Genomic DNA, 27,372 nt, shown 5'->3' with positions numbered 1-27,372 from the left:
TTGCCTTAGTGCAGAGAGTGAAAAAGAAAATGTGGGAAAAATTGCAGACATTTGTGAGAATGGGTGATTAAAAGCTCCAGTGGACAGCAGGGATTCTCATTCTTGTACTCTTCCATGTTTATAAATAAAATATATTATGGAAGCCATATATCTTTCTAAAATAAATTATTAGTCAGAGATTGAATAAAAAATTAACAAAATCTCACATCAGCCGAGTATTGCGCACTGAATCCAGCTTGGGCCAGCTCCATCTGAAATGCACTAATGTTTGTGCCCTGGGTACCTGGAGAATTAATGAATAAATAGATCATATAAAATAATGACAGTGATTATAATCAGCAAATAATGATTTAACAAACCACATAAGACCTGGAAAGCATCATTCATTAGGAGAAACAATTATTCATTAGAGCTGAATATCTGCTGAGGATCTCCCAGTTTCCAACTCCTGAAGATGGTGTAACCTTCCCAAAACTCACCTGTACGTGGTGTAGATGGAAGTATAAAATTACAGAGATATTAATGGATTAACTGAATGTGCAAAGCTGTGCAAATGGATTTCAATCTGGACAAATGTGAAGTACTCTACTTTGGACCCTGAAAGGCTAATACAGGATACTTTGTAAATTGTGAAAATCTAGAAACAGTGGAGATCCAAAGAAACTTAGTTGTCTAGGTACATAAATCTTGAAAATATCATGAACAAGTACAGGAAATAATCAAAATATGCAATGAAATGGTGGCCTTTATACTGAAAAGGCCAGATTACAAGTGGGCAGATGTTATGCTACAGCTGTGAAAAGCCCTGGTTAGACCATACAAAGTACAAAGAACATTACAGAACAAGAACAGGCCCTTTGGCCCTCCAAGCTTGCATCAATCATGATGCCTGTCTAAACTAAACCAATATCTGGAAACCACCTTAGGAAGAATATATTGGCCTTGGAGGGGATGCAGTGTAGATTTATCAGAATGAGAGCTAGACTCCCAGGTACAGATACTCGTGGAGTCATGGAGACTTAGCAGATCCGATATGGCTGCGTAAGTCCAGCCCTCATTTCCAATTGATTCAATTTTTGTTGATAGAGGAAAGAGGAATGGGCAAGATGCACATGAGGGAAGTTTGATCTCAGCGCTGAGTTCAAACAGATTCAATTTTGGTTTCTGAAAGTGACAGAATTTAGTGTGGGAGTCACAAATTTATGGAGTAGATGTAAAGGCTCTTGAAGGGCAGAATAGGTCTGTACAACTGTAATGAAGTTATTTAAATCCTCAGCCCCTGCAAAATTAAACAAAAACAGACTGAAGGCGTCAGTGAGAATTAAAAATATCTGTTCTACCAGTTTCAATAGTTATTTGTTGATATTTCCCCAAGGAAATATCAACAAATAACTATTGAAACTGGTACAGGAAATAATCAAAATATCCAATGAAATGGTGACTTTTCTATTGAAAAGGCCAGATTACAAGTGGACAGGTGTTATGCCACAGCTATGAAAAGCCCTGGTTAGACCATACAAAGAACAGTACAGAACAAGAACAGCCCCTGGGTATAGGGTAAACATCAGCTGGTTGTCTATGTTTGGTTAATTGCCAAAACTACAATTAGCTGAGATTCCAGTTTGCTGACTCCCTGTGGCGGCCAGGGAGTAAGCGGTCGCACATTCAGCAGCTCTCGCCCTTAGTGTTATTTTTAATGGTGTTTCAGCCGGATTTTGCAGAAAATTTCTCAACATAAGTTGATCAAAGGGAGAGAAAAAGGAGGTGACCCTCAATTTATGGAATCGTGTCCAAATAAGAGTCCAAAAAGGAGAAACCAAAAGATGAGTGAAAGCAAGAGTCAGTCATCGAGCTCAATGGTAACGTGACCTTGATAGTTGATAGTTACAAGGAAGCGAGGAAGGATCTAAAGAGAGAGCTAAGACAAGCAAGGAGGGGACATGAGAAGTCTTTGGCAGGTAGGATCAAGGAAAACCCAAAAGCTTTCTATAGGTATGTCAGGAATAAAAGAATGACTAGGGTAAGAGTAGGGCCAGTCAAGGACAGTGGTGGGAAGTTGTGTGTGGAGGCTGAGGAGATAAGCGAGATACTAAATGAATACTTTTCGTCAGTATTCACTCAGGAAAAAGATAATGTTGTGGAGGAGAATGCTGAGCCCCAGGGTATTAGAATAGAGGTGCGTAGGGGAGAAATGTTGGCAATTCTGGACAAGGTGAAATAGATAAGTCCCCGGGGCCTGATGGGATTTATCCTAGGATTCTCTGGGAAGCCAGGGAAGAGATTGCTGAGCCTTTGACTTTGATTTTTATGTCATCATTGGCTACAGGAATAGTGCCAGAGAACTGGAGGATAGCAAATGTGGTCCCTTTGTTCAAGAAGGGGAGTAGAGATGACCCCGGTAACTATAGGCCGGTGAGCCTCACGTCTGTTGTGGGTAAAGTCTTGGAGAGGATTATAAGAGATACAATTTATAATCATCTGGATTGGAATAATCTGATTAGGGATAGTCAGCATGGTTTTGTGAAGGGTAGGTCATGCCTCACAAACCTTATCGAGTTCTTTGAGAAGGTGACTGAACAGGTAGACGAGGGTAGAGCAGTTGATGTGGTGTATATGGATTTCAGTAAAGCGTTTGATAAGGTTCCCCATGGTCGGCTATTGCAGAAAATACGGAGGCTGGGGATTGAGGGTGATTTAGAGATGTGGATCAGAAATTGGCTAGTTGAAAGACAGAGGGTGGTGGTTGATGGGAAATGTTCAGAATGGAGTTCAGTTACGAGTGGCGTACCACAAGGATCTGTTCTGGGGCCGTTGCTGTTTGTCATTTTGCAGCTGTACAAAACTCTGGTACGGCCGCGTTTGGAGTATTGCGTACAGTTCTGGTCGCCTCATTATAGGAAGGACGTGGAAGCTTTGGAACGGGTGCAGAGGAGATTTACCAGGATGTTGCCTGGTATGGAGGGAAAATCTTATGAGGAAAGGCTGATGGACTTGAGGTTGTTTTCGTTAGAGAGAAGAAGGTTAAGAGGTGACTTAATAGAGGCATACAAAATGATCAGAGGGTTAGATAGGGTGGACAGTGAGAGCCTTCTCCCGCGGATGGAGGTGGCTAGCACGAGGGGACATAGCCTTAAATTGAGGGGTAATAGATATAGGACAGAGGTCAGAGGTGGGTTTTTTACGCAAAGAGTGGTGAGGCCGTGGAATGCCCTACCTGCAACAGTAGTGAACTCGCCAACATTGAGGGCATTTAAAAGTTTATTGGATAAGCATATGGATGATAATGGCATAGTGTAGGTTAGATGGCCTTTAGTTTTTGACTTCCCATGTCGGTGCAACATCGAGGGCCGAAGGGCCTGTACTGCGCTGTATCGTTCTATGTTCTATGTTCTATGAGACAAAGCGTGTCCACGCCAGCTCACTGGTCGATGGAGCAATGGGTCGAGTACCTGGATGAGAAGTTCGCCTGGCATTGCAAGGAGTGTGCAGAAGACATAACCCAGGCGATAGACTCGATTAAGGAGGTGGTTGACCGGGTGGAGGAGAAAATGACGACCCAGGGACAGGAGATTCTAAAGTTGCAGGAGCAGGCGACTGAACGAGAGGAGGAGTCCACTGCGATGTCTTTGGAAATTAGCATACTGCAGGACACACAAAAATGACTGCTTGATAAAGTGGAAGACTTGGAGAACCGGTCTCGCAGGCAAAATATCCGAATCATCGGGCTGCTAGAGGGAAAGGAGGGATCAGATGCGGGAGTGTATGTAGGGAAGATGTTGCAGGAGATGGTCGGGACCGATGTGTTTGACAAGCCGCTGGAGGTGGACCGGGTGCACAGGCTGCTTGTACATAAGCCCCAGGGTCGTGAGCCCCCGAGGGCCATGGTGGTGAGGCTACATCAATTCATCGACAAGGAGCGTGTCATGAAGTGGGCCAGGCAGACGAAACGGTACATGTGGGAAGAATCAGAGATCCGGGTGTACCAAGACTGGGGACCAGAACTCGTAAAGAGGAGAGCAAGTTTCAACAAAGTTAAGGCGTCCCTGTTTGAGAAAGACATTAAATTCGGACTGTTATACCCGGCGTGTCTTTGGGTGACCTACGAGAACCGGGAGCTGTACTTTAATTTTCCGGAAGAGGTGGCTACTTTTATGAAAGACAATAATCTGGCTTAAGAACTTTTAAATTCTAACTGTTGTGGAAGAGATGGAGTGGCAGGGAAGAGAGAAAAATGGTTCTGTGTTTTGCTTTATCTTGTTTAAAATTTTGGTCTTTTAATTCTGTGAGTTAAGTTGCGATGTTCGGGAAGAAAAGGATTTTGGTGTTTTTCTTTCTTCTTGCATAATTTGATTTTGATTTATTACTTTATGTACTGGATCACAGAGGGAAGAACTTTTGAGATGCGATGGGGTGTTTTAGTTTCTGCATGAAAATTGGGTGATTCTTGCATGCATAATTTTGCTTAAGCTGCTTGAAGCTTCTTCTTTTGTGTTTGATTCTGTTTGAAGGTGATGGGACGGATAAGAATTGGTTAAAGGGGGAGGGGTCTGCCTCATTCCCTTCGCGTTGGGGGAAGGTTTGTTTGCTTTTTGGGATTGTTGTTACTGTGTTGAGTGCTTGTGTTATTGCTAGGTGTGATAGAATCTGGCAGTCGGCAGGTTTTTTGACACCAGAGGGTGGGAGATGCTGAACTAGCTGGATAGGTGGTTCACGGGAGCAAAGTGGGGGAGAGCTGAGGAAAGATGAAGTGGGGTGGGGTGGGAGGGGGGGATACTGCTGACGGATAAGGGACAGTTAGGAGACTGGAGATGGCTATCAGATGCCGGTCGCCGCTGAGGGGCGGATCAAGTGACGCGAGAGGCGGATCAAGTGAGGTGCAGAACATGGGCTAGGAGCTGGCCTAGGAAAGGTCATGGTTGACCGACAGGGGAGGGGGGCACAAGCCCCCCGGCCAGACTGGTTACATGAAATGTTCGTGGACTGAACGGGCTGGTTAAGAGGGCTTGTGTATTCTCACACCTGAGACAATTAAAAGCAGACACGGCTACGTTACAGGAGACACACTTGAAGCTGGGAGACCAAATTAGATTAAAGAAGGGACGGGTCGGGCAAGTGTTTCATTCAGGACTGGACTTTAAAACAAAGGAGGGGGCTATCCTGATTAATAAAAGGCTGACATTCGAGGTGGGGAGGATAGAGGTAGACCCGGGAGGCAGATTTATTATAGTTAGCGGGGAGCTAGAGGGAATGGCAGTGGTGCTGGTGAATAAATATGCCCGAAACTGTGATGATGTCACGTTTATCAGGAAGGTGCTGGGGAAGATCCCAGACCTTGACTTGCACTGGCTGCGGGTGGGGGGGGGGTGACTTTAATACGGTCCTGGACCGAGGTTAGACCGGTCGAGTACTAGGTCGGGGAAGCTATCAGCAATGGCAAAAGAACTGCGGGTGTTCATGGAGAACATGGGAGGGGTGGATACGTGGAGATTTGAGACCAAGGAGCAGGGAATATTCATTCTACTCCCGTGTACATAAGGCATACTCCAGGATAGATTTCTTCGTGCTAGATAAAACACTGCTACCAGGGGTTGAGGACACTGAGTACTCAGCAATTGTGGTCTCAGATCATGCACCACACTGGATAGACCTACGGGCAGGCACGGGAATGTCCCAGCGCCCACAGTGGAGACTAGATACAGGGCTGTTAGCGGATGAGGAGATCTGTGAGCGAGTGAGAGAGGCCATTCGGGGGTACATAAAGATCAATGACATGGGAGAGACTGCAGCTGGGGTGGTCTGGGAGACACTGAAAGAGGCCATTTGAGCAGAATGTATTTCGATTCGAGCCCATAGGGATAAAACTGAGCGATCGGAGCTGGACAGGTTGGTAGGAGAAATCTTCCAGGTGGACAGGAGATATTGGGAGTCTCCAAATGAGGAGCTCCTGATGGAGCGTCAGAGACTTCAAATGGAGTTTGGGCTCCTTTCCACAGGTAAGGCGGAGGGTCAGCTGAGGAGGGTAAAAGGGGCAATATATGAACATGGGGAGAAAGCTGGCAGGATGCTGGCACATCAGCTGAGGGAACAGGAGGTGGCGAGAGAAATAGGGGAAATAAAGGATTTGAGGGGGAAGACGGTGACGGACCCGGGGGTGGTGAATGAAGTGTTCCAGGAATTTTATAGCCAGCTATACGAGTCGGAACCCCCAGTTGGGGAGGAGGGCATGAATCAATTCCTGGGGAGGTTAGAGTTCCCGAAGGTAAATGAGGAGTTGGTGGAGGCCCAGGGGGGCCCGATTGGGCTTGGGGAGGGGATAGATGGACTGGGGGCGATGCAATCGGGTAAGCCCCGGGACCTGATGGATTCTCAGTGGAATTTTATAAGAAGTTTTCTGGGTTACTCGGGCTGCTCCTGGTTAAGGCTTTCAACGAGTCCAAGGAGCTGGGAGTACTCCCCCCAACGTTATCACAGGCATCAACCTCTCTCATCCTGAAGCGAGACAAGGATCCGGAGAGTTGTGGATCGTACAGGCCAACCTCCCTCTTGAATGTAGATGCCAAATTATTGGCAAAGATCCTGGCCACTCGAATAGAGGATTGCGTCCGGAGATAATTGTGGAGAATCAGACGGGATTTGTAAAGGGCAAGCGCCTGACACCCAACATTAGATGACTTCTTAATGTAATTCTGATGCCAGCGGAGGAGCGCGAGGCTGAGGTGGTAGTTGCCATGGACGCGGAGAAGGCTTTCGACCGAGTGGAGTGGGAGTATCTATGGGATATTTTAGGCAGGTTTGGGTTTGGGCAGGGATTTGTGGAGTGGATCCGGCTACTGTACCAGGCCCCGGTGGCAAATGTAAGAACTAACCGAGTTCGGTCAGAATACTTTAGTCTTTGTCGGGGGACAAGGCAGGGATGCCCGCTCTCCCTATTACTGTTTGCCAAGGCCATAGAACCCTTAGCAATGGCTCTGAGAGCAGCGAATACCTGGAAGGGAAGAGTGAGAGGGGGGGGGGGGGGGGGGGGGGGGGGGGGGTGGAACACAGGATCTCTCTGTGCGGACGATTTGCTGCTTTATATCACAGACCCGGTGGGGGAGGATGACCAAAATCATGGAGGTATTAGGAGAATTTGGGCGACTTACAGGCTGTAAGTTAAATATGGGAAAGAGCGAGATGTTCGTGATTCAGGCACGGGGGCAGGAAAGGAGGCTGAAGGAGCTGCCTTTTAAAGTGGTTGGGAAGAGTTTTAGGTATCTGGGGAGTCAAGTGGCCAAGGATTGGGAGCAGCTTCACAAGTTAAATTTGGGCAAAGCAGTGGATCAAATTAGAAAGGATTTTTGTAGATGGGACATGCTCCCACTGACGCTGGCAGGGAGGGTTCAGATGGTGATGGTGACTGTCCTTCCGAGACTGCTTTTCTTTTTTCAGTGTCTCCCGATTTTTCTCCCAAAGGCTTTTTTCAGAAGTATAAATGTGGCGATATCAAGGTTTATATGGGTGGGTTAAAGCCCGAGAGTAAAGAGGGTACTCCTGGATCGGGCCCGCGGGGAAGGGGGATTGGCTCTCCCAAGCTTTATTAACTATAACTAGGCTGTCAACCTATCGATAGTCAGGAAGTGGGGTGGGGTCGGTCTAGGAGCGGATGGAGGCAGCATCCTGCAAAGGTACGAGTCTGGAGGCTTTACTGACGACGCCCTTGCCGTTCTCGCCGGCTCAGTACTCCACAAGTCCTGTGGTGGTGGCAGCCCTGAGGGTGTGGGGGTAATGGAGGCAGCACTTGAGACTGGAGGGGGCGTCAGTGTGGTCACCGATCTGTGACAATCACCGGTTTGTCCCGGGGGGGGCTGGATGGGGGCTTTAAGGTATGGCAGCAGGCAGGGATTGAGAGGTTTGGGGATCTATTCATCCAGGGGGGCTTTCCGACCTTGGAGACATTAGAGGAGGAGTTTGATTTGCTGGGTGGGAACGGGTTTCGGTATCTTCAAGTACGGGACTTTGTACGGAGACAGGTCCCAAGCTTCCCTCGCCTACCCGAGGGGACAACAGAATAAAGTGCTGTAAAAAACGGGTTGGAGGTGGGAAGGTTTCGGACATATACAGGGAATTGTTAGAGTGGGAAGAGGCCCCTATCAGAGAGGTGCAGGAAGTGGGAAGAGGAGTTGGGAGGGGAGCTGGAAACTGAACTGTGGAAAAAAGCCTTGAAAAGGGTAAATGCATCCTCGCCCTTGCTAGACTCAGCTTGATTCAGTTCAAGGTAGTCCACAGGGCCCACATAACGGTAGCCCCGATGAGTTGGTTCTTCGAGGAGGCGGAGAACAGATGTGGGCGGTGTGGGGGTAGCCCGGCCAACCGTGTTCATATGTTTTGGGCATGTCTAAAACTGAGGGAATTCTGGCAGGGATTTGCAGATGTTATAGAACATAGAACATAGAACAGTACAGCACAGAACAGGCCCTTCGGCCCTCGATGTTGTGCCGAGCAATGATCACCCTACTCAAACCCACGTATCCACCCTATACCCGTAACCCAACAACCCCCCCCCCCCCCCCTTCCCTTACTTTTTAGGACACTACGGGCAATTTATCATGGCCAATCCACCTAACCCGCACATCTTTGGACTGTGGGAGGAAACCGGAGCACCCGGAGGAAACCCACGCACACACGGGGAGAACGTGCAGACTCCGCACAGACAGTGACCCAGCCGGGAATCGAACCTGGGACCCTGGAGCTGTGAAGCATTTATGCTAACCACCATGCTACCGTGCTGCCCCTAATGTCGGAAGTCCTGGAAGGTAGGGTAACTCCGAGTCCAGAATTAGCAATATTTGGGGAGTCGGAAGATCCCGGGGCAAAGGGGGGGAGGGAGGCCAATATTCTGGCCTTCTGCTCCCTGTTGGCCCGGATCTTGCTGAGATGGAGGAACTCGGAGCCCCTGAAATTAGGAATGTGGATCAGCGATATGGTAGAGTTTCGCAGACTGGAGAAAATCAAGATTGCTCTAAGAGGATCAATACAGGGATTTGCCCAGAGTTGGCAGCCGTTAATCGATTGCTTTAACAAAAACTGAACGTCAGCAGTAAGGTGAAAAAGGGAAAAAGGGGGGGGGAGGAAAATAGGAGGCATGGTAATGTTAAATAAGGACAGGGAATTTAATGTACGGCTAATTGGGGATAGGGTGGGAGAAGTGGGGTACGTGGTTTATTGTGTGTTGTTATTTTAGGGGCCATTTTGTGCATCGACCCGTGAAAATTACAAATGCTTCAATAAAATATTTCCTAAAAAAAAGAGATTACAGTTTGATTGACAGCTTAAAGTTTATTCAAAAGATTATAAAATAAAATATATTAAAAGATTAGCTGTCTTTGGTGTGGGGTCCAAATAGAAGTTTATTTTTCTAAGAAATTAACCACTGGTTCCTGAAACTGGAGAGGCTGAGGGAAAGGATAATAACTGCAATAGAAGCAGTTCAGAGAAGGTTCACTTGACTTTTTCCTGGGATGAAAGGGTTGTCTCATGAGGGAAGATTGAACAGTTTGACCTGTATCCACTGGAATTCAGAAGAATGCATAAGATCCTGATGGTCTTGGCAGGGTGGGTTCTGAAAGAATGTTTTCCTTTAGTCGACTAGAACTAGGGAACATAGTTTGGAAATATGTGTCAGAATTCTCCGTTCCTGAGATGAAATGTGCGATTCTCCAGAACAGCTTTGAAGTTAATTTGTGGCGGGTTTTTCAGGGAGTTTCCCGTCAGCTCTGCAGGCGAGTTCCCCACCACTCTTCAATGACACTTTGTTCCTTTTTTGGGTCCCAGGGAGTTTAGCCCACACTTTGTTTTGGCATTCAGGAGCTGAACTCAGGGATCGGGCCACCATTTTGAAAGGGTGTGCTGATCTCTAAGTGAGCTACACCCCCCCACCCATAGGAAATGCCACCCTACACACACATGGACACTACCCTACATCCCCCAAGTGAGGACACCCCTCTATGAGGTCCCTAGGGGTCCCCCTCTTCAGCCCCCCCCCCTCAAGTTCCCTTACAGCAGCCCCTCCCTTCCAGGTCCCCCATTCATCACCCCCCAAACTCCCGGAGGCCCCTACCTACCTGCCCTGCACTCCCCCACCCTTCAAATCCCTCCCACCCTAATTTCATGCACAATGGTTCCTCCCTCGGCCCCTGACCCTTGGCAGTGCCGCCCTGGCACCCGGGCACCCAGGCAGTCCTCCTGCAGTCTTGGTCGTGCCACCCGATCACCTTGGCAGTGCCAGTGTGGCAGCTCGGCAGTGCCAAGGTGGCCACATTCCATGGGGAAGCATCAGGGAGTCACCCTGCACTGACCTGACCAACCAGTCTCTGTTGCCTGGGAGAACCCCCTGGGTACCGGTCCGCCTGGACCCATGTTGAACGGTGCCTGGTGCAGCCTCCCTTGGGAGGCCGAAAAATCGACAGAGGCCAGTGGATCCCAGGCAGGTAGGCCGTTGGTCTGCACCTTTTGGGCAGAGATCCAACTCTGACATCTGGTAGGACTTGGGTGAATCCTGCGAGGCGCGGAGGCTGTCGGGAACCCGCGAGGCTGTCCGGATCCGGCGAGGCTGTCGGGATCCAGCGAGGCTGTCGGGATCCTGCGAGGCTGTCGGGATCCGGCGAGGCTGTCGGGATCCAGCGAGGCTGTCGGGATCCTGCGAGGCTGTCGGGATCCGGCGAGGCTGTCGGGATCCTGCGAGGCTGTCGGGATCCGGCGAGGCTGTCGGGATCCTGCGGGGCTGTCGGGATCCTGCGGGGCTGTCCGGATCCTGCGAGGCTGTCCGGATCCTGCGGGGCTGTCCGGATCCGGCGAGGCTGTCGGGATCCAGCGAGGCTGTCGGGATCCGGCGAGGCTGTCGGGACCCTGCGGGGCTGTCGGGATCCTGCGGGGCTGTCGGGATCCTGCGGGGCTGTCGGGATCCGGCGAGGCTGTCGGGATCCTGCGGGGCTGTCGGGATCCGCAGGGGCTGTCGGGATCCTGTGGGGCTGTCGGGATCCTGTGGGGCTGTCGGGATCCTGCGGGGCTGTCAGGATCCGCAGGGGCTGTCGGAATCCTGCGGGGCTGTCAGGATCCTGCGAGGCTGTCCGGATCCTGCGAGGCTGTCCGGATCCTGCGAGGCTGTCGGGATCCCGCGAGGCTGTCGGGATCCGCTGGGACTGTCGGGATCCTGTGGGGCTGTCGGGATCCTGCGGGGCTGTCGGGATCCTGTGGGGCTGTCGGGATCCTGCGGGGCTGTCGGGATCCTGTGGGGCTGTCGGGATCCTGCGGGGCTGTCGGGATCCTGTGGGGCTGTCGGGATCCTGTGGGGCTGTCGGGATCCTGCGGGGCACGGAGGCTGTCGGAGGGGTTGGCTGGGGGGCTATCCCAGGATTCTCCGGCCGCGTTGTGCTCTTCCTTCTATGACAGAAAAACCGCCGCCGATTCAACAACCATTGAGGGTCTGGCACTGGCGCCACGTGGAAAACAATTGATTCCAATGAGAAATATTGCGGCATTCGCCGTTTTCCCGATTGACACTCAGGAGGCTGACAAGCTGCAGGTGCAGAGAAACACTGCACTCCCCACCCACACTATCCCAGCCAACAAGCTGGCAGCTAGCAGGGTGGCCCTGTTTTATGGATGCCAAGCTCGAGACCCTGTACCCCGGCCCGGGAAGGGATCTGCCAGCTGCCACTGTTCGCCATGCCTGGGTGCAGGTGGCAGGGGCGGTCAGCGCCGTGAGCAACACCATCCAGATCGGTGAGCAGTGCCGTAAGAAACTACATTACCACCTCAGGGTGGCCTGGCTGAGTAGGCAGCACTGTGCCCCTGGCACCAACCCCCATACCATACACCCATAACCCCCTCCCCACCCAGAGGGCAGTCAAATCCCCACTCTGCATCACATGCCAGCACCCATATCAGCCACCATGGCCGGGTGCCCTGGCTACTTAGGACACCAGCTACCCACCCGCTGGGCTGAATGTGTTCACCTGTCTAACATGGTGCATTTACTGTTTCCACCACATCAACCCCCGCCCCCCAGGGGAAGGCTGGCAAAAAGTGGCGTGAACGGGAGAAGGTTGGAGGGGGTCTGCCGGACTGCAGCCCCTCACCGCGACAGAGCAGATGGCCCTGGATCTGGTCGTCAGGCCCTAGGAAAGGGCAGTTTCCGGGCTGGGGGGTCAGCATCGGGTGAGCAAGTGAGACCCAGCTGAGTCGCGGTTCCCCGTGACACATGTGTCACCACCCCCAACACCACCCCCACCCTCACACCACCCTCACACCCACTACCACCCCACACACACCCACATCCCCCGCTCCACTACCACCACCACCATCCCCACTCCCCAGCCCGTGGTTTAATCCTGCGTTTTGTCTTGTGTCTTGCAGGAGCTGCGGGTAATGGGGTGGGCCTTTCTGGTAACCCCAGCCACAGCCAGGACCCCAGGTGAGCAGCGACGATGACACTGACACAGGCGGGAGCGTTCGACCCGAGACCAAGGACACCCTGAGCTCGAGTCCAAGGATGACACTGACTTCCCATCAGTGTCTCCAACACCCTCCACCATCCCAGAGACACTCAGCGAAGAGGCTCCTGAGACACTATCTGGTGCACAACACACAGCTGATCCAGTACAGCAGGTGGAGGTAGGAACTCCCGAGGGGGCAGACAGTCGGAGGGCAGGCCGACCCCAGGGACTAGCTGCCTTCCAGGTGGGTTTCGGACGTCTGGAATGGACAGTCCCATCAATGATGGAGATGCAATCACAGAGCCAAGGACTACATGAGGGGTTGTCGGCGAGCATCAAGGGCGCGATTCTCCGCACTCCCGACGGTGCGGAGAATAGCGTGGCTCATAAAATTTTACGGCCACGCTGTTCCGACGCCCTCACGCTATTCTCCCCCCCCCCCCATGCCCGACTCCCGATACGAATCGCTGCCGCCGTTTTTTTACGGCCGGCAGCGATTCTCAGCTGATGGATGGGCCGAGTTCCCAGCCCTTTACGGCTGTTTTTACGAACGGCAAACACACCTGGTCTGGCCGTTCGTAAAAACGCCCGTAAACTGTCGATTTTTAAAACCATGGCACCGATTGGCACGGCAGTACCACGGCCGTGCCAAGGGTGCCATGGGCCCGCGATCGGTGGGCACTGATCGCGGGCAGCGGGCCCGATGCCCGCGCACTCTTTGTCCTTCCGCCGCCCCGCAGTATCCATTCGCGGGGCGGCTGAGGGGCATCCCGGCCCGCGCATGCGCGGGTTTCACGCAAATGCGCGATGACGTCATCCGCGCATGCGCGGGTTGGAGTCTTCCAATCCGCGCATGCGCGGCTGACGTCATATGACGCGTCAGCCGGCGCTAACTCTGGCAAGCGGGCTTAACGAAATTCGTTAAGCCCGCGATGCCGGAGTTTACGGCGTCGGGATGCTAGCCCCGACCGGGGACCAGAATCGGTTCCCGGTCGGGAAGGGGGGGGGCTGGTGTCAAACCCGCCCGGATTTGACGGCAGCCTTGCGATTTCTCCCCATATGGGAGAATCGCGCCCCAAGTACCTGCAGGTGCAGTTGGAGGAGTCCATCCACGTGCAGGAGCAGGGAGTGCTGCCGACCACGTATGCCACCCAGGCCAACACCGCACAGGTGGCATCAGCGATGGAGGCCTTGGGGGCGAGTGTTTCGGCCATGGAGCAGCATATCCAAGGTCTGAGGCACTCTGTGCAGACGGTAGCTGAGGTCCAGGACAGGGATGTCCTCTCACAGGGAGCCATGTGTCAGAGCCACCTGGACTTTGTAACGGCGCTCCTGAGTGTTGCCCAGTCACAGCAGGACATGGCTGAGAGCATTGGCAGCATTGCCAAGGTGCTGGCCGACGTGGTACAGGTGGCGGGGGAGCCTGAGGGGATAGCTCTGCTCGCACCCCTATTCCATGGAGTATCCTGGGCGCCACTGGACACCCCGAGGGGGGAGGAGGAGGTGATGGGCCCCTGATGGTGACTCCCACAGGGGTGGTGCCAGAACACCAAAACATCCCGGACTCCCCCCCCCGACTCCCTCCTGTCCCTGGCATATAACATGGGCAGTGATCAGAACAGGTTGGCACCACGCCACCGGGATCAAACGAGCAGCAGCCGGGCCCACTCAGGCCCGCTTGCCCCACAAGGGGTCCCAGTTCACAGGGTGGAGATCACAGCAGGCTGCCTCCACTCCTGATGTACTATCTGGGGAACCACCTAGACATAGTGTTAGGGCCCGTAAGGCCAGAAAAGTAGACACCGATTAATTTGGCATGTTTGCAGGGCACAGTTTGATGATAGGGATTAGGGTATGAAGGGGGGTGTTGTGGGGATGAGATGCGGTGATCCTGATCCTGGCCAATATCCCCACTCGTCAGTGAACCTGGGGGCGATCAGAGAGTCCCATATGCGTTGCCCTGGCGCATGCAGCCTCCCGTGCCCACCCAGGCCCCATGTCCTGACCATCCTTGCTTACCTCCTCGTCGGACAATGACTGGCGTTCATCCTCCTCCTCCAGCACGTCGTCGCTCTGCTGCACGATGTTGTGGTGGACACAGCAGGCCAGCACCATGTGGGTGACCCTCCCAGTACCATACTGGAGGGCTCCTTCAGAGCGGTCCAGGCATCTAAACCGCATTTTCAGGATGGTGAAGCACCGCTCTATCACGCTCCTGGTCACTGCATGGGCATCGTTGCAACGGGTCTCCGCTTCGGTCTGTAAGCCTCCGGATCGGTGTCATTAGCCTTGACCGCAGCAGATAACCCCTCTGGCCCAGGAGCCAACCCCCTCAGCTGTGGGTACACCTCAAAGAGGAAAGGAACCATTGTATGTGCCAGGATAAGGGGGCATGCACACTGCCCATGTGTATGATGTTCATCTGATGGTCATACACCAGCTGCACGTTCATCGAGTGGAACCACTTTTAGTTTGTGAAGACTGGCCAATCATCTGCAGGTGCCCAAAGGCCAATATGCATCCCATCGATTACCCCCTGGGCCCGGGGCATCTTAGGGGGGCATCCTGGTGGGCTTGGTCCACATTGAAATGGATGTATTGTGCCAACTGGGCATACAGAGCGGCCATGATGGTACAGATGCACCTGTGCACCAAGCTGTGTGCGATCCCGGATAGGTCTCCACTCGCCGCCTGCAACCACCCCGCTGCGTAGTAGTTCAAGGTGACAGTCACCTTGAGTGGGTGTCCTCCCCCATACCCCTGCGGTGTCTGGTGCGCCATGATCTGGCAGATATGTTGCACTATTGCCCTGCTCAGTCTTCGATGGCATGCCTGGTCCGCAGGTCCTCGAATGATAGGTGCTGCCAGTACACCCGAGACCTCATGTGGCACCTCCTTTGCACCTCCTCCTCAGCCTATTGGGTGGTCGGCTCACCATCCTCGCCAGCTGCCTCCTGTTCCTCTGGGGCAGGCTCCCCTGCTGCAGCTTCCTCCTCCTCCTCGAGCAGCTCTAGCCTGTACAGCCGCAGTGCATTCCCCAGGGCTGCAGTGATTCAGAGGAAGGCTGTCATTGCTGGTTGAATTACAAGATCCATTGTCTGTAGCAGGTGGAAGCCGACATGGTCCTTACCCCTGTGCCCAACCAGGTCCAACAGGCTACATGGTGACCCCAGGTAGAATTGCAGACTATGGCCCTGTATGTAACCCACCGATCCTTGCACCCCTGACTCCATTGGTGCCTGGCACCATAGGGAGCTCTGGACCAGGCACCCATTCCTGCTGCCAGGAGTACTGTCGGCTGGAGCTGCCCATGCCAACGGTCCGCCCGTGGCCACCGTCTGACCCCTGTAGGGGCTACTGTGAGTGTTGCCCTTGGGCTAGCCATGTGATGCCCTGCCGGCGGGTAGCGGCCAGCAGAGGAGGGCGTATTGCAGAGGGTGGGGCTGGTGGATGATGGCATCCATATGGCCAGTGTCACTCTGCAGAACCAGGGGCCAAGGTGGGGGGTCAGCAGAATGCGCAGCAAGGTGGCTGCCTTGTGGGTTGCGGCAATAATAGTCCATGCCTGTGCACTGCCCCCAGTGCTGTGACGTGTCACCCTGGCCCCACGACCCATACCCTCATCACCCCCCTTGGCCCTGGCAGAGGAACCTCCCCACACCCCAACCAGCCCTGCCAGTGTCAGACTGGCAGCCCACGGTCGTGCCTCTTCGTATCCTACCTCCTCTCTCTCTCTTACCAGCCGCGGCGCTTTTCCTCTATTTTTAAAGGTACAAGTGAACCTCACCGTAAGGAATTCCCCCGGTGGAGGCGGAGAATCGCAGAGGCCCCGGAGAATACTGGGTCAGACCCGCTCATGATATGCAAACGGTGTTTTCTGTGCGTGTGGAGTGGAATACATTGACGCTGCTGTCGAGGTGATGGAGAATTGCGATTTGGGGTGAACCTGGCTTCTGCCACGATTTCGGCATCAAAACGATTCTCTGCCCAATCGCGTTTCGCGATTCTGACGTTGGCCGACAGAGAATCCTGTCCTTGGGCTTCCCATTGAAGACAGAGATTTCAAGATTTTCTGTCTCTGAAGTGGTAGTTAAGCTGTGGAATTCACTTCCCAGAGAGTTGCGGAGGCTGGAGCCAGTCAATATTTTTAAGGCTGGTAGACAGGCAGGTCAAGGACACAATCAGATCATCAAAATCTTATCAAATGATGGAGCAGGCTCGAGCGATCTGATTATCTACTCCTGTCCAAATTCATTCATTCGTCTGCCCGACCTTTCTGCAGGAGCCAAGGGATCAGTATGGGAAAGGTTGTTTTTGTGTCTGGAAGTCTGTGTCCAGTGGTGTTCTTCAGGGGTCCACAATGGGTCTCTTGCTGTTTGTAGCGTACATTCATGATCGGAATATAAATGTAGAAGGCATGATCAGTAAGTTCGCTGATCGCATAAAAATTGGTGCTGTGGTGAATAGTGAGAAGGAAAGCCTTACACTACAGAATGATATAGACGGGCTGGACAGATGGGCAGAACAGTGGTGAATTTAACCCTGAAAAGTGTGAGATAATGCACTTTGGAAGACCTAAGAAGGCAAGGGAATATAAAATGAATGGTAGGACTCTAAGGTAGTAAAAGATCAGAGGGTACTTGGTGTGCATGTCTATAGATGCCTGAAGACAGCAGGATGGGTAGGTTAGGTGGTTAAGGCATACGGATACTAGTCTTTATTAGCCGAGTAAGAAGTCTTACAACACCAGGTTAAAGTCCAACAGGTTTGTTTCAAACGCTAGCTTTCGGAGCGCAGCTCCTTCCTCAGGTGAAAGGAGGAGCTGCGCTCCGAAAGCTCGGGTTTGAAACAAACCTGTTGGACTTTAACCTGGTGTTGTAAGACTTCTTACTGTGCTCACCCCAGTCCAACGCTGGCATCGCCACATCTTTATCAGCTGAGGCATAGAAAATAAGAACAGGGAGGTTATGCTGGAGCTCTATGAAATACTGGTTAGGCCCCAGCTGAAGTACTGTGTGCAGTTCTGGTCACCACATTATAGGAAGGAAGTGATTGCTCTGGACAGTGTGCAGAGGAGATTCACCAAGATGATTCCTTGGCTGGAGCATTTCAGAGAGACTAAATAGGCTCAGGTTGTTTTCCTTGGAGCAGAGAAGACTGAAGGGAGACCTGATTGAGGTGCATAAAATTGTGAGCATAGATAGGTTGGATAGGAAGGAATGTTATCCCTTAATGGAGGGGCCAAGGATTTAAGGTTGGGGGCAGAATGTTTTGAGGGGATATAACTCACTGCTTGAAAGGATGGTAGAAGCGGGAACCCTCACAGCGTTTAAAAGTATTTAGATGAGCATTTGAAATGCCATAGCACACAAGGTTACGGGCTGAGTGCTGGACAATGGGATGAGAGTAGATGGGTTTTTGATGGCCGGTGTGAACACAATGAGTCCTAGGGCCTCTTTCCGCGCTGTAAAAACTTGATCGCTCTATTTGGCACCAATTACACTCAAAGGCAATAATTTAACATTGCAGGTAGCCGAACTAAAATCATTGTCATCAATTGTCGTAAACCATGCCACTCACGCATTTGCAATTAGCAAAGTTACTTACCTCAAGCATTCTGGCGCCAAAAACAATCACAAAGTTTGTTCTCCTGTTTCTGAATTTCTACAACTTCAAACATATTAAAACTGTTCTCTTCCCTCTCGCTGCCCATTCTCTCACTCTCGTTTCTCTCCCACTGATATTCCTCCATGTCTCTCACCACTATCTCTCTCCTCCCCTCGCCCTCTATCCCCACCTACCAGAGAGCTCAGATTACAGGGCTGGACAAACCCAAAAGTGACAGTGAGGTGAGGTCTGCTCCTGTTTTCCAGCTATTGTGGACCAGTGATGGCAAAAGAGGTGAAATTAAATATTGGGATTGGGTTCAGGAAGTTGAGTTGGAGCGGGGGTTTGAGGTGGCAGTGGGGTGGTGATTGATGTTGTGAGTCATGGATCACCAATGGGAGGTTGGGTCTGTGAAAGTGAACCGACAGGGAACACTGAGTGGCGAGATGGAGGAGGGGTTGAGGGATGTTGGTATGGAGGTAATATGGATGCTGAGACTTTCATGCTGCATGTTTTTGCTCCAGGGTGGCAATTAATGAATGAATAAAGTTAATTAAGAACTGATGGGAATCTAATGGTGCTCTCAAGTATGGAAAGGGGAAAGATATTTTTGGGCTAAATGAAAAACAAAATAAATACAGATATTATTTAACTAATTAATTTCCTTATATTTCAGCATATTTGATTGCTCCAAGTGTATTTGATATCTTTGAGCACACTCGATTCCTTTGAGCACCATTTGCCTTTAATTGCATTTGATGTCAAAGATGGCAAAATACTGCTGACTTCATGAAAAACTCATTCCAAATTAGAACATTTGATGTCAAATGATTGCTGATTATTTTGAGCACATTTGAATGCTAAAATTATGTCAAAATCATTAGCAGGGAAGCCTAATGGGAAAATTGGTACGACATGGGACGGCAAATGTGAAAGTAATCTGAGAGAATGGTTTTTAAAATACCCAGCCTGAATTGATGTTCCACAGAATCACACAGTGCAGAAGAGGCTCTTCCGCCAATCAAGTCTTCACCAACACGTGAAAAACACCTGACACACCTACTTAATCACATTTACCAGCACCTTGCCCATAGCCTTGAATGTTAAGACATGCCATGTGCTCATCCAGATTTTAAAGGATGTGAGGCAACCTGCCTCTATCACCATCCCTGGTAGTGGGTTCCAGACTGTCACCGCCCTCTGGGTAAAAAACCTTTTCCTCACATCCTCCTGCCCCTCACATTGACCCTGTGTCCCCTCATGACTGACCCTCCAACTAAGGGCTGCTAAGGCCTCCAACTAAACTGTTCCCTAGCCACTCTATCCATGCCCCTTATAATCTTGCACACCTTCATATGTGAATAGTCCTCTTTATATTGTTGTCAACTAGGTACCGCGATTTTATCAGTGTAATCATTGAGCTTAAGATAAAAAAACTGTAATGGATGAATTTACCTTCAATTCCAACAATATTCTTCTCTAGTTTTGCCAGGAGTTCATCTAAAGCAGCATAGTTATCCACCTGGAACATGTGTTTCTCATCTGGATCAGAAGCAATTAGTTTCAACTCATCCATTTTAGTAAATCCTGATCCAACCTTAATGGAAATACAATGAGAGGTTCATTCTACTGGATTTCTAATGATCCTGTCCACATGATCTATCTCATTGCTTGATCTGTCACTTAACTACATAGTAGAATAAAGATCCCAAGAGAACTTTTGTGAACTTGCTGTGAAACAGAGGGAGAACTGGCTGGACCACAATGCAGGTTTTACCAAGTCACTCAAGATGGCAGGAAAGGGCGATACAGTGGCACAATGGTTAGCACTGCTGCCTCACACCTCCAAGTACTCAGCTTCAATTCTGGTCTCGGGTGACTGTCTGTGTGGTGTTTGCACTTTCGCTCAGTGTTTATGTGGGTTTCCTCTGGGTGCTCCGGCTTCCTCCTACAATCCAAAGATGTGCAGGTTAGCTGAATTGGCCATGCTAAATTGCCCCTTAGGTTAGGTAGGGTTACTGGGTTGTGGGGATAGGGTGGAGGCATGGGCTTAAGTAGGGTGCTCTGTTCAAGGGCCGGTGCCGACCCGATGGGCTGAATGGCCTCCTTCCGTACTATAGAGATTCTGATATGATTCTATGATAAACTTGTTCATTATGCCTCTTGATCACTGACAGAGACATAAAAACGTTACCCAACAATTGAAAAAGAAGCACTAGCAGCAAAATAGGCCTGTGAAACAATTTCTAATTATCTAATGGGCTTACAGTTCAGGATTCAGATGGACCATAAACCTTACATAATTCTCCTGAACTCCAAAGAAATTGTAAAGATGTCGCAAAGAATACAGCATTCCTGGCTCAGACTCATGCACCACGACTCTACAACAGAGTACATGCCTGGAAAAATATCAAATAATTACAGACAGTCTGTCGATTGCTACAGTTGACCAGGCTATAAGACAAGACTATGACCATCTCTGAGATAGAAGCATATTCTTTCACAATAACAAATATTCCACCAACCTGAGAAATCAAACTAATAGTTGCAGAAAGTGGTCAGGTCAGGACATGCTGCCGAGGATTCTGACCAGAATATCAGACAATCATGTGTTAAGCCTCTATCATGAGTAGCAGAAACATCTGACAGTCGTTGATTATTTTCTAGCCGTCAATGACAGATAAATAATTCTGAGCATTGGGAGAAAATTCTCCAAAAACTCCACAGTGGTCAATTGGGGGCAATAAAATGCAAAGCACCGGCACAGCAGTTGTATGGTGGCCTGGAATTTTGAAAACCTTACGAAGAACCTATTTTGATGTGCCATACATGCCATCAACAGTCAAAAACTTACAGAATCATTACTACCATGAACATTTCTGTGTAGACATTGGCAAAGGCTAGAAATGGATCTCTTTGATTTCAGAGGGAGGGTTTGCCATTGATTATTGACTATTATGGCCACAGATTAGAGATGAGCATACTCCATACCAAAACTAAGGCAGCTGGTTATTTGGCAGTTGGCAGTTATTATGGCCACAGATTAGAGATGAGCATACTCCATACCAAAACTAAGGCAGTTGTGGTGAAGGCCTCAAACGCATTGATTTCATACATATTATGGATGAAGCAGTTTCAGACAACAATCCACAATTCTGAACATTTCAGACAATTTGTTGTGGAATATGGATTTGACCATGTGACCAGCTCACCACATCACCACATGCTAATGGAAAAGTGGAGACAGGTCAGTAAAGTATCAAAAACATATAATAGTGGAAAATCTCAGCAGTTTGACAGCATGTGTGGAGAGAGAAGAGAGCTAATGTTCACAAAAATAAAAACAGCAGTATATAGGGTCAAAGGGGGAAAACATAGTAAATTGGCAAAATTAATGACTCTACATAAATGCACATAGTTTTCGGCACAATATAAATGAACTAACAACACAAATTGAGGTTAATGGGGTGGATCTTTAGCCATTACAGAGATGTGGTTACAAGGAGACCAAAGCTGCAAACTAAATATTCAAGGGCATGTGACTATTCGTAAGGATAGGCAGGAAGAAAAGGATGATGGTATAGTTTTGTTAATACGAGATGGAATACTGTGTACAGTTTTGAGGAAGGATATAAATACATTCGAGGCAGGTCAGAGGAGGTTGAGTCAAGAGGTGGGGGTTTGTCTTATGAAGAGAGATTGAGCTGTTTAGGCCGATACTCTCTCGACTTTAGAAGAATTAGAGGAGATCTAATTAAGATATATAAGATGACAAAAGGTATTGACAAAGTAGTCGTAGAGTGGATGCTTCCTCTTGTGGGGCAATCTGGAACGAGAGGTCATAGTTTTGGGATAAGGGATAGCAGATTTAGATGATGAGGAGAAATTACTTTTCTCAAAGCACTGAGTCTGGCTCTGGGGCTCAGAAGGGAAGGGGGGAGCATAGAAAAGCAATAGTAATAGGAGATTCAATGGTTAGGGGAATAGATAGGAGATTCTGTGGTCGCGAGCGAGACTCCCGAAAGGTATGTTGCCTCCCGGGTGCCAGGGCCAGGGATGTCTCGGATCGTGTCTTCAGGATCCTGAAGGGGGAGGGTGAGCAGCCAGAAGTCGTGGTGCACATTGGTACCAACGATGTAGGTAGGAAAAAGGGTGTGGAGGTAATAAACAAGTTTAGGGAGTTAGGCTGGAAGTTAAAGGCCAGGACAGACAGAGTTGTCATCTCTGGTTTGTTGCCGGTGCCACGTGATAGCGAGGCTAGGAATAGGGAGAGAGTGCAGTTGAACACGTGGCTGCAGGAATGGTGTAGGAGGGAGGGCTTCAGGTATTTGGATAATTGGAGCGCATTCTGGGGAAGGTGGGACCTGTACAAGCAGGACGGGTTGCATCTGAACCAGAGGGGTACCAATATCCTGGGGGGGAGGTTTTCTAGTACTCTTCGGGAGGGTTTAAACTAATTTGGCAGGGGAATGGGAACCGGATCTGTAGTCCAGCAACAAAGAAAGACGATAGTCAGGACGCCAAAGCACGTAGTGATGCAGTGGGGAAGGTAACAATGACAAAGGAGAGTACTTGCAGGCAAGGAGATGGGTTGAAGTGTGTATACTTTAATGCAAGAAGCATCAGGAATAAGGTGGGTGAACTTAAGGCATGGATCGGTACTTGGGACTACGATGTGGTGGCCATCACGGAAACTTGGATAGAAGAGGGGCAGAAATGGTTGTTGGAGGTCCCTGGTTATAGATGTTTCAACAAGATTAGGGAGGATGGTAAAAGAGGTGGGGGAGTGGCATTGTTAATTAGAGATAGTATAACAGCTGCAGAAAGGCAGTTCGAGGGGGATCTGCCTACTGAGGTAATATGGGTTGAAGTCAGAAATAGGAAAGGAGCAGTCACCTTGTTGGGAGTTTTCTATAGGCCCCCCAATAGCAGCAGAGATGTGGAGGAACAGATTGGGAAACAGATTTTGGAAAGGTGCAGAAGTCACAGGATAGTAGTCATGGGTGACTTCAACTTCCCAAACATTGAGTGGAAACTCTTTAGATCAAATAGTTTGGATGGGGTGGTGTTTGTGCAGTGTGTCCAGGAAGCTTTTCTAACACAGTATGTAGATTGTCCGACCAGAGAGGAGGCCATATTGGATTTAGTACTTGGTAATGAACCAGGGCAGGTGATAGATTTGTTAGTAGGAGAGCATTTTGGAGGTAGTGACCACAATTCTGTGACTTTCACTTTAGTTATGGAGTGGGATAGGTGCGTGCAACAGGGCAAGGTTTAGAATTGGGGGAAGGGTAAATACAATGCTGTCAGACAAGAATTGAAGTGCAGAAGTTGGGAACATAGGCTGTCAGGGAAGGACACAAGTGAAATGTGGAACTTGTTCAAGGAACAGGTACTGCGTGTCTTTGATATGTATGTCCCTGTCAGGCAGGAAAGAGATGGTCGAGTGAGGGAACCATGGTTGACAAGAGAGGTTGAATGTCTTGTTAAGAGGAAGAAGGAGACTTATGTAAGGCTGAAGAAACAAGGTTCAGACAGGGCGCTGGAGGGATACAAGATAGCCAGGAGGGAACTGTAGAAAGGGATTAGGAGAGCTAAGAGAGGGCATGAAAAATTTTTGGCGGGTAGGATCAAGGAAAACCCCAAGGCCTTTTACATATATGTGAGAAATATGAGAATGACTAGAGTGAGGGTAGATCCGATTAAGGACAGTAGCGGGAGATTGTGTATTGAGTCTGAAGAGATAGGAGAGGTCTTGAACAAGTATTTTTCTTCAGTATTTACAAACGAGAGGGGCCATATTGTTGGAGAGGACAGCGTGAAGCAGACTGATAAGCTTGAGGAGATACTTGTCAGGAAGGAAGATGTGTTGCGCGTTTTGAAAAACTTGAGGATAGACAAGTCCCCCGGGCCTGACGGGATATATCCAAGGATTCTATGGGAAGCAAGAAATGAAATTGCAGAGCCGTTGGCAATGATCTTTTCGTCCTCGCTGTCAACAGGGGTGGTACCAGAGGATTGGAGAGTGGTGAATGTCGTGCCCCTAATCAAAAAAGGGAATAGGGATAACCCTGGGAACTACAGGCCAGTTAGTCTTACTTCGGTGGTTGGCAAAGTAATGGAAAGGGTACTGAGGGATAGGATTTCTGAGCATCTGGAAAGGCATTGCTTGATTAGGGATAGTCAGCACGGATTTGTGAGGGGTAGGTCTTGCCTCACAAGTCTTATTGACTTCTTTGAGGAGGTGACCAAGCATGTGGATGAAGGTAAAGCAGTGGATGTAGTGTACATGGATTTTAGTAAGGCATTTGATAAGGTTCCCCATGGTAGGCTTATACAGAAAGTAAGGAGGCATAGGATAGTGGGAAATTTAGCCAGTTGGATAACAAACTGGCTAACCGATAGAAGACAGAGAGTGGTGGTGGATGGCAAATATTCAGCCTGGAGCCCAGTTATCAGTGGCGTACCGCAGGGATCAGTTCTGGGTCCTCTGCTGTTTGTGATTTTCATTAACGACTTGGATGAGGGAGTTGAAGGGTGGGTCAGTAAATTTGCAGATTATACGAAGTTTGGTGGAGTTGTGGATAGTGAAGAGGGCTGTTGTCGGCTTCAAAGAGACATAGATAGAATGCAGAGCTGGGCTGAGAAGTGGCAGATGGAGTTTAACCCTGACAAGTGTGAGGTTGTCCATTTTTGAAGGACAAATATGAATGCGGAATATAGGGTTAACGGTAGGGTTCTTGGCAATGTGGAGGAGCAGAGAGATCTTGGGGTCTATGTTCATAGATCTTTGAAAGTTGCCACTCAAGTGGGTAGAGCTGTGAAGAAGGCCTATGGTGTGCTAGCGTTCATTAGCAGAGGGATTGAATTTAAGAGCCGTGAGGTGATGATGTAGCTGTACAAAACCTTGGTCAGGCCACATTTGGAGTACTGTGTGCAGTTCTGGTCACCTCATTTTAGGAAGGATGTGGAAGCTTTGGAAAAGGTGCAAAGGAGATTTACTAGGATGTTGCCTGGAATGGAGAGTAGGTCATACGAGGAAAGGTTGAGGGTGCTAGGCCTTTTCTCATTAGAACGGAGAAGGATGAGGGGCGACTTGATAGAGGTTTATAAGATGATTAGGGGAATAGATAGAGTAGACAGTCAGAGACTTTTTACCCGGGTGGAACACACCATTACAAGGGGACATACATTTAAGATAAATGGTGGAAGATATAGAGGGGATGTCAGAGGTAGGTTCTTTACCCAGAGAGTAGTGGGGGCATGGAATGCACTGCCTGTGGAAGTAATTGAGTCGGAAAAGTTAGGGACCTTCAAGCGGCTATTGGATAGGTACATGGATTAGGGTAGAATAATGGAGTGTAGGTTAACTTCTTAAGGGCAGCACGGTAGCATTGTGGATAGCACAATTGCTTCACAGCTCCAGGGTCCCAAGTTCGATTTCGACTTGGGTCGCTGTCTGTGTGGAGTCTGCACATCCTCCCCGTGACTGCGTGGGTTTCCTCCGGGTAATCCGGTTTCCTCCCACAGTCCAAAGATGTGCAGGTTGGGTGGATTGGCCGTGAAAAATTGTCCAAAATTCTATGATTAACCTAGGACAAAAGTTCGGCGCAACATCGTGGGCCGAAGGGCCTGTTCTGTGCTGTATTTCTCTATCTAAAGGGCTGTGAATCACTGGAATTCGCTATAATCTTTATTAGTGTCACAAATAGGCTTATATTAACACTGCAATGAAGTGACTGTGAAAATCCCCTAGCCGCCGCACTGCCCGACCTTGTGCCTGAGGGAGAATTCAGAATGTCCAATTCACCTTACAAGCACGACTTTCAGGATTTGTGGGAGGAAACCGGAGCACTCGTAGGAAACCCACACAGATACAGGGAGACCATGCAGACTCTGCACAGCGATTGACCCAAGCCGGGAATCAAACCCGGGTCTCTGGCACTGTGAAGCAACAGTGCTCACCACTGTGCTACTGTGCCGCCCATATAGACAGGTTAAATGAGTGGGCAAAGTGGGGGTGGGATTTTAACTGGGTGTTAGATCCAAAGCTGGATCGCTCCAGGCCAAGGTCGCTGGCCCCTTCGCGGATGGCGACGGTATTGGCTGCATTCATGGAGGAGTCAGGAGATGCTGACCCGTGACGCTTTATGAACGTAAGGAGTTTATGTTTTTTTCCCCGGTACACAAGGTGTACTCGAGGGTCAGCTTTTTTGTTATGAATAGGACCCTGCTCCATGGGGTGAAGAATGCAAAATATTCTTCAGTGGTTATTTCCAACCATGAAGGGCCTCTTCTGCACTGTAGCATTCTGTGATTTCAGAGGGAATGGAGTATAACCAGAGGGAAGTCTTGCTGAAACTATACAAGGCAGTAGTTAGACTACAGCTGGAATACTGTGAATAGTTTTGGTCTGCTTAGCTAAGGAAAGATATACTGACATTGGAGGCGGTTCAGAGAAAGTTCACTGCGTTTTCTGCAGAAATGGAGGGATTTTCTCATGAGGAGAGTTTGAGAGTTTGGGCCTGCACTCATCATAACAGCTTCGTAGAATATGAGGCAACCTTATTGAGACATATAGCAGTCTGAGAGGGAGTGACAGGGTAGGTGCTGACAGATTGTTTTCCCTTATGAGAGAGCCTAGGAACATGGGCATAATCGCAGAATAAGCGGGCACCCATTTAAAACAGAAAGGAGGAGGAACTTCTTCTTTCAAAGGGTTGTGAATCTGTGGAATTCTATGACACGGAGGACTGGAAAGGTTGGGTCATTAAGTATATTCAAGGTTGAGAGACAGATTTTTAATCGTAACAAAATCAAAGGTCATGGGTCTGAGGTGGGAAAGTGTAGCTGAGGATTATCAAAGAACAAAGAACAGTACAGAACAGGAACAGGCCCTTCGGCCCACCAAGCCTGCATCAACCATGCTGCCCGTCTAACCTAAAACCTGCCGGGGTCCGTATCCCTCTATTCCCATCCTAATCATGTATTTGTCAAGATGCCCCTTAAACATCGCTATCGTCCCTGCTTCCACCACCTCCTCCGGCAGCGAGTTCCAGGCACCCACTACCCTCCGTGTAAAAAAACTTCCCTCGCACTTTGCCCCTCGCACTTCATACCTATGTCCCCTAGTAATTGATTCTTCCACCCTGGGAAAAAGCTTCTGACTATCCACTCTGTCCAAGCCCCTCATAATTTTGTAGACTTCGATCAGGTCACCTCTCAACCTCCGTCATTCCAACGAGAACAAACCGAGTTTATTCAACCTCTCCTCATAGCTAATGCCCTCCAT

The 27,372-nt window shown here is 49.7% G+C and overlaps 1 protein-coding gene across 1 annotated transcript in view; it reads right to left on the bottom strand.

Annotated features, from left to right (window-relative positions):
• The window catches only part of LOC119974367 (integrin alpha-E-like), a 406,093-nt gene that overhangs the window by 188,909 nt on the left and 189,812 nt on the right, over positions 1-27,372 (bottom strand). The window contains 2 exon segments of the mRNA XM_038813139.1: positions 197-283; positions 19,536-19,677. Coding sequence (XP_038669067.1) covers positions 197-283; positions 19,536-19,677 — 229 coding nt within the window.

The sequence above is a fragment of the Scyliorhinus canicula genome, chromosome 12 (genome assembly GCF_902713615.1).
Source record: "Scyliorhinus canicula chromosome 12, sScyCan1.1, whole genome shotgun sequence".
Taxonomy (NCBI): Eukaryota; Metazoa; Chordata; class Chondrichthyes; order Carcharhiniformes; family Scyliorhinidae; genus Scyliorhinus; species Scyliorhinus canicula.
Note: the sequence above shows the minus strand (reverse complement) of the source record. Positions and strands in the feature narration are given on the sequence as shown.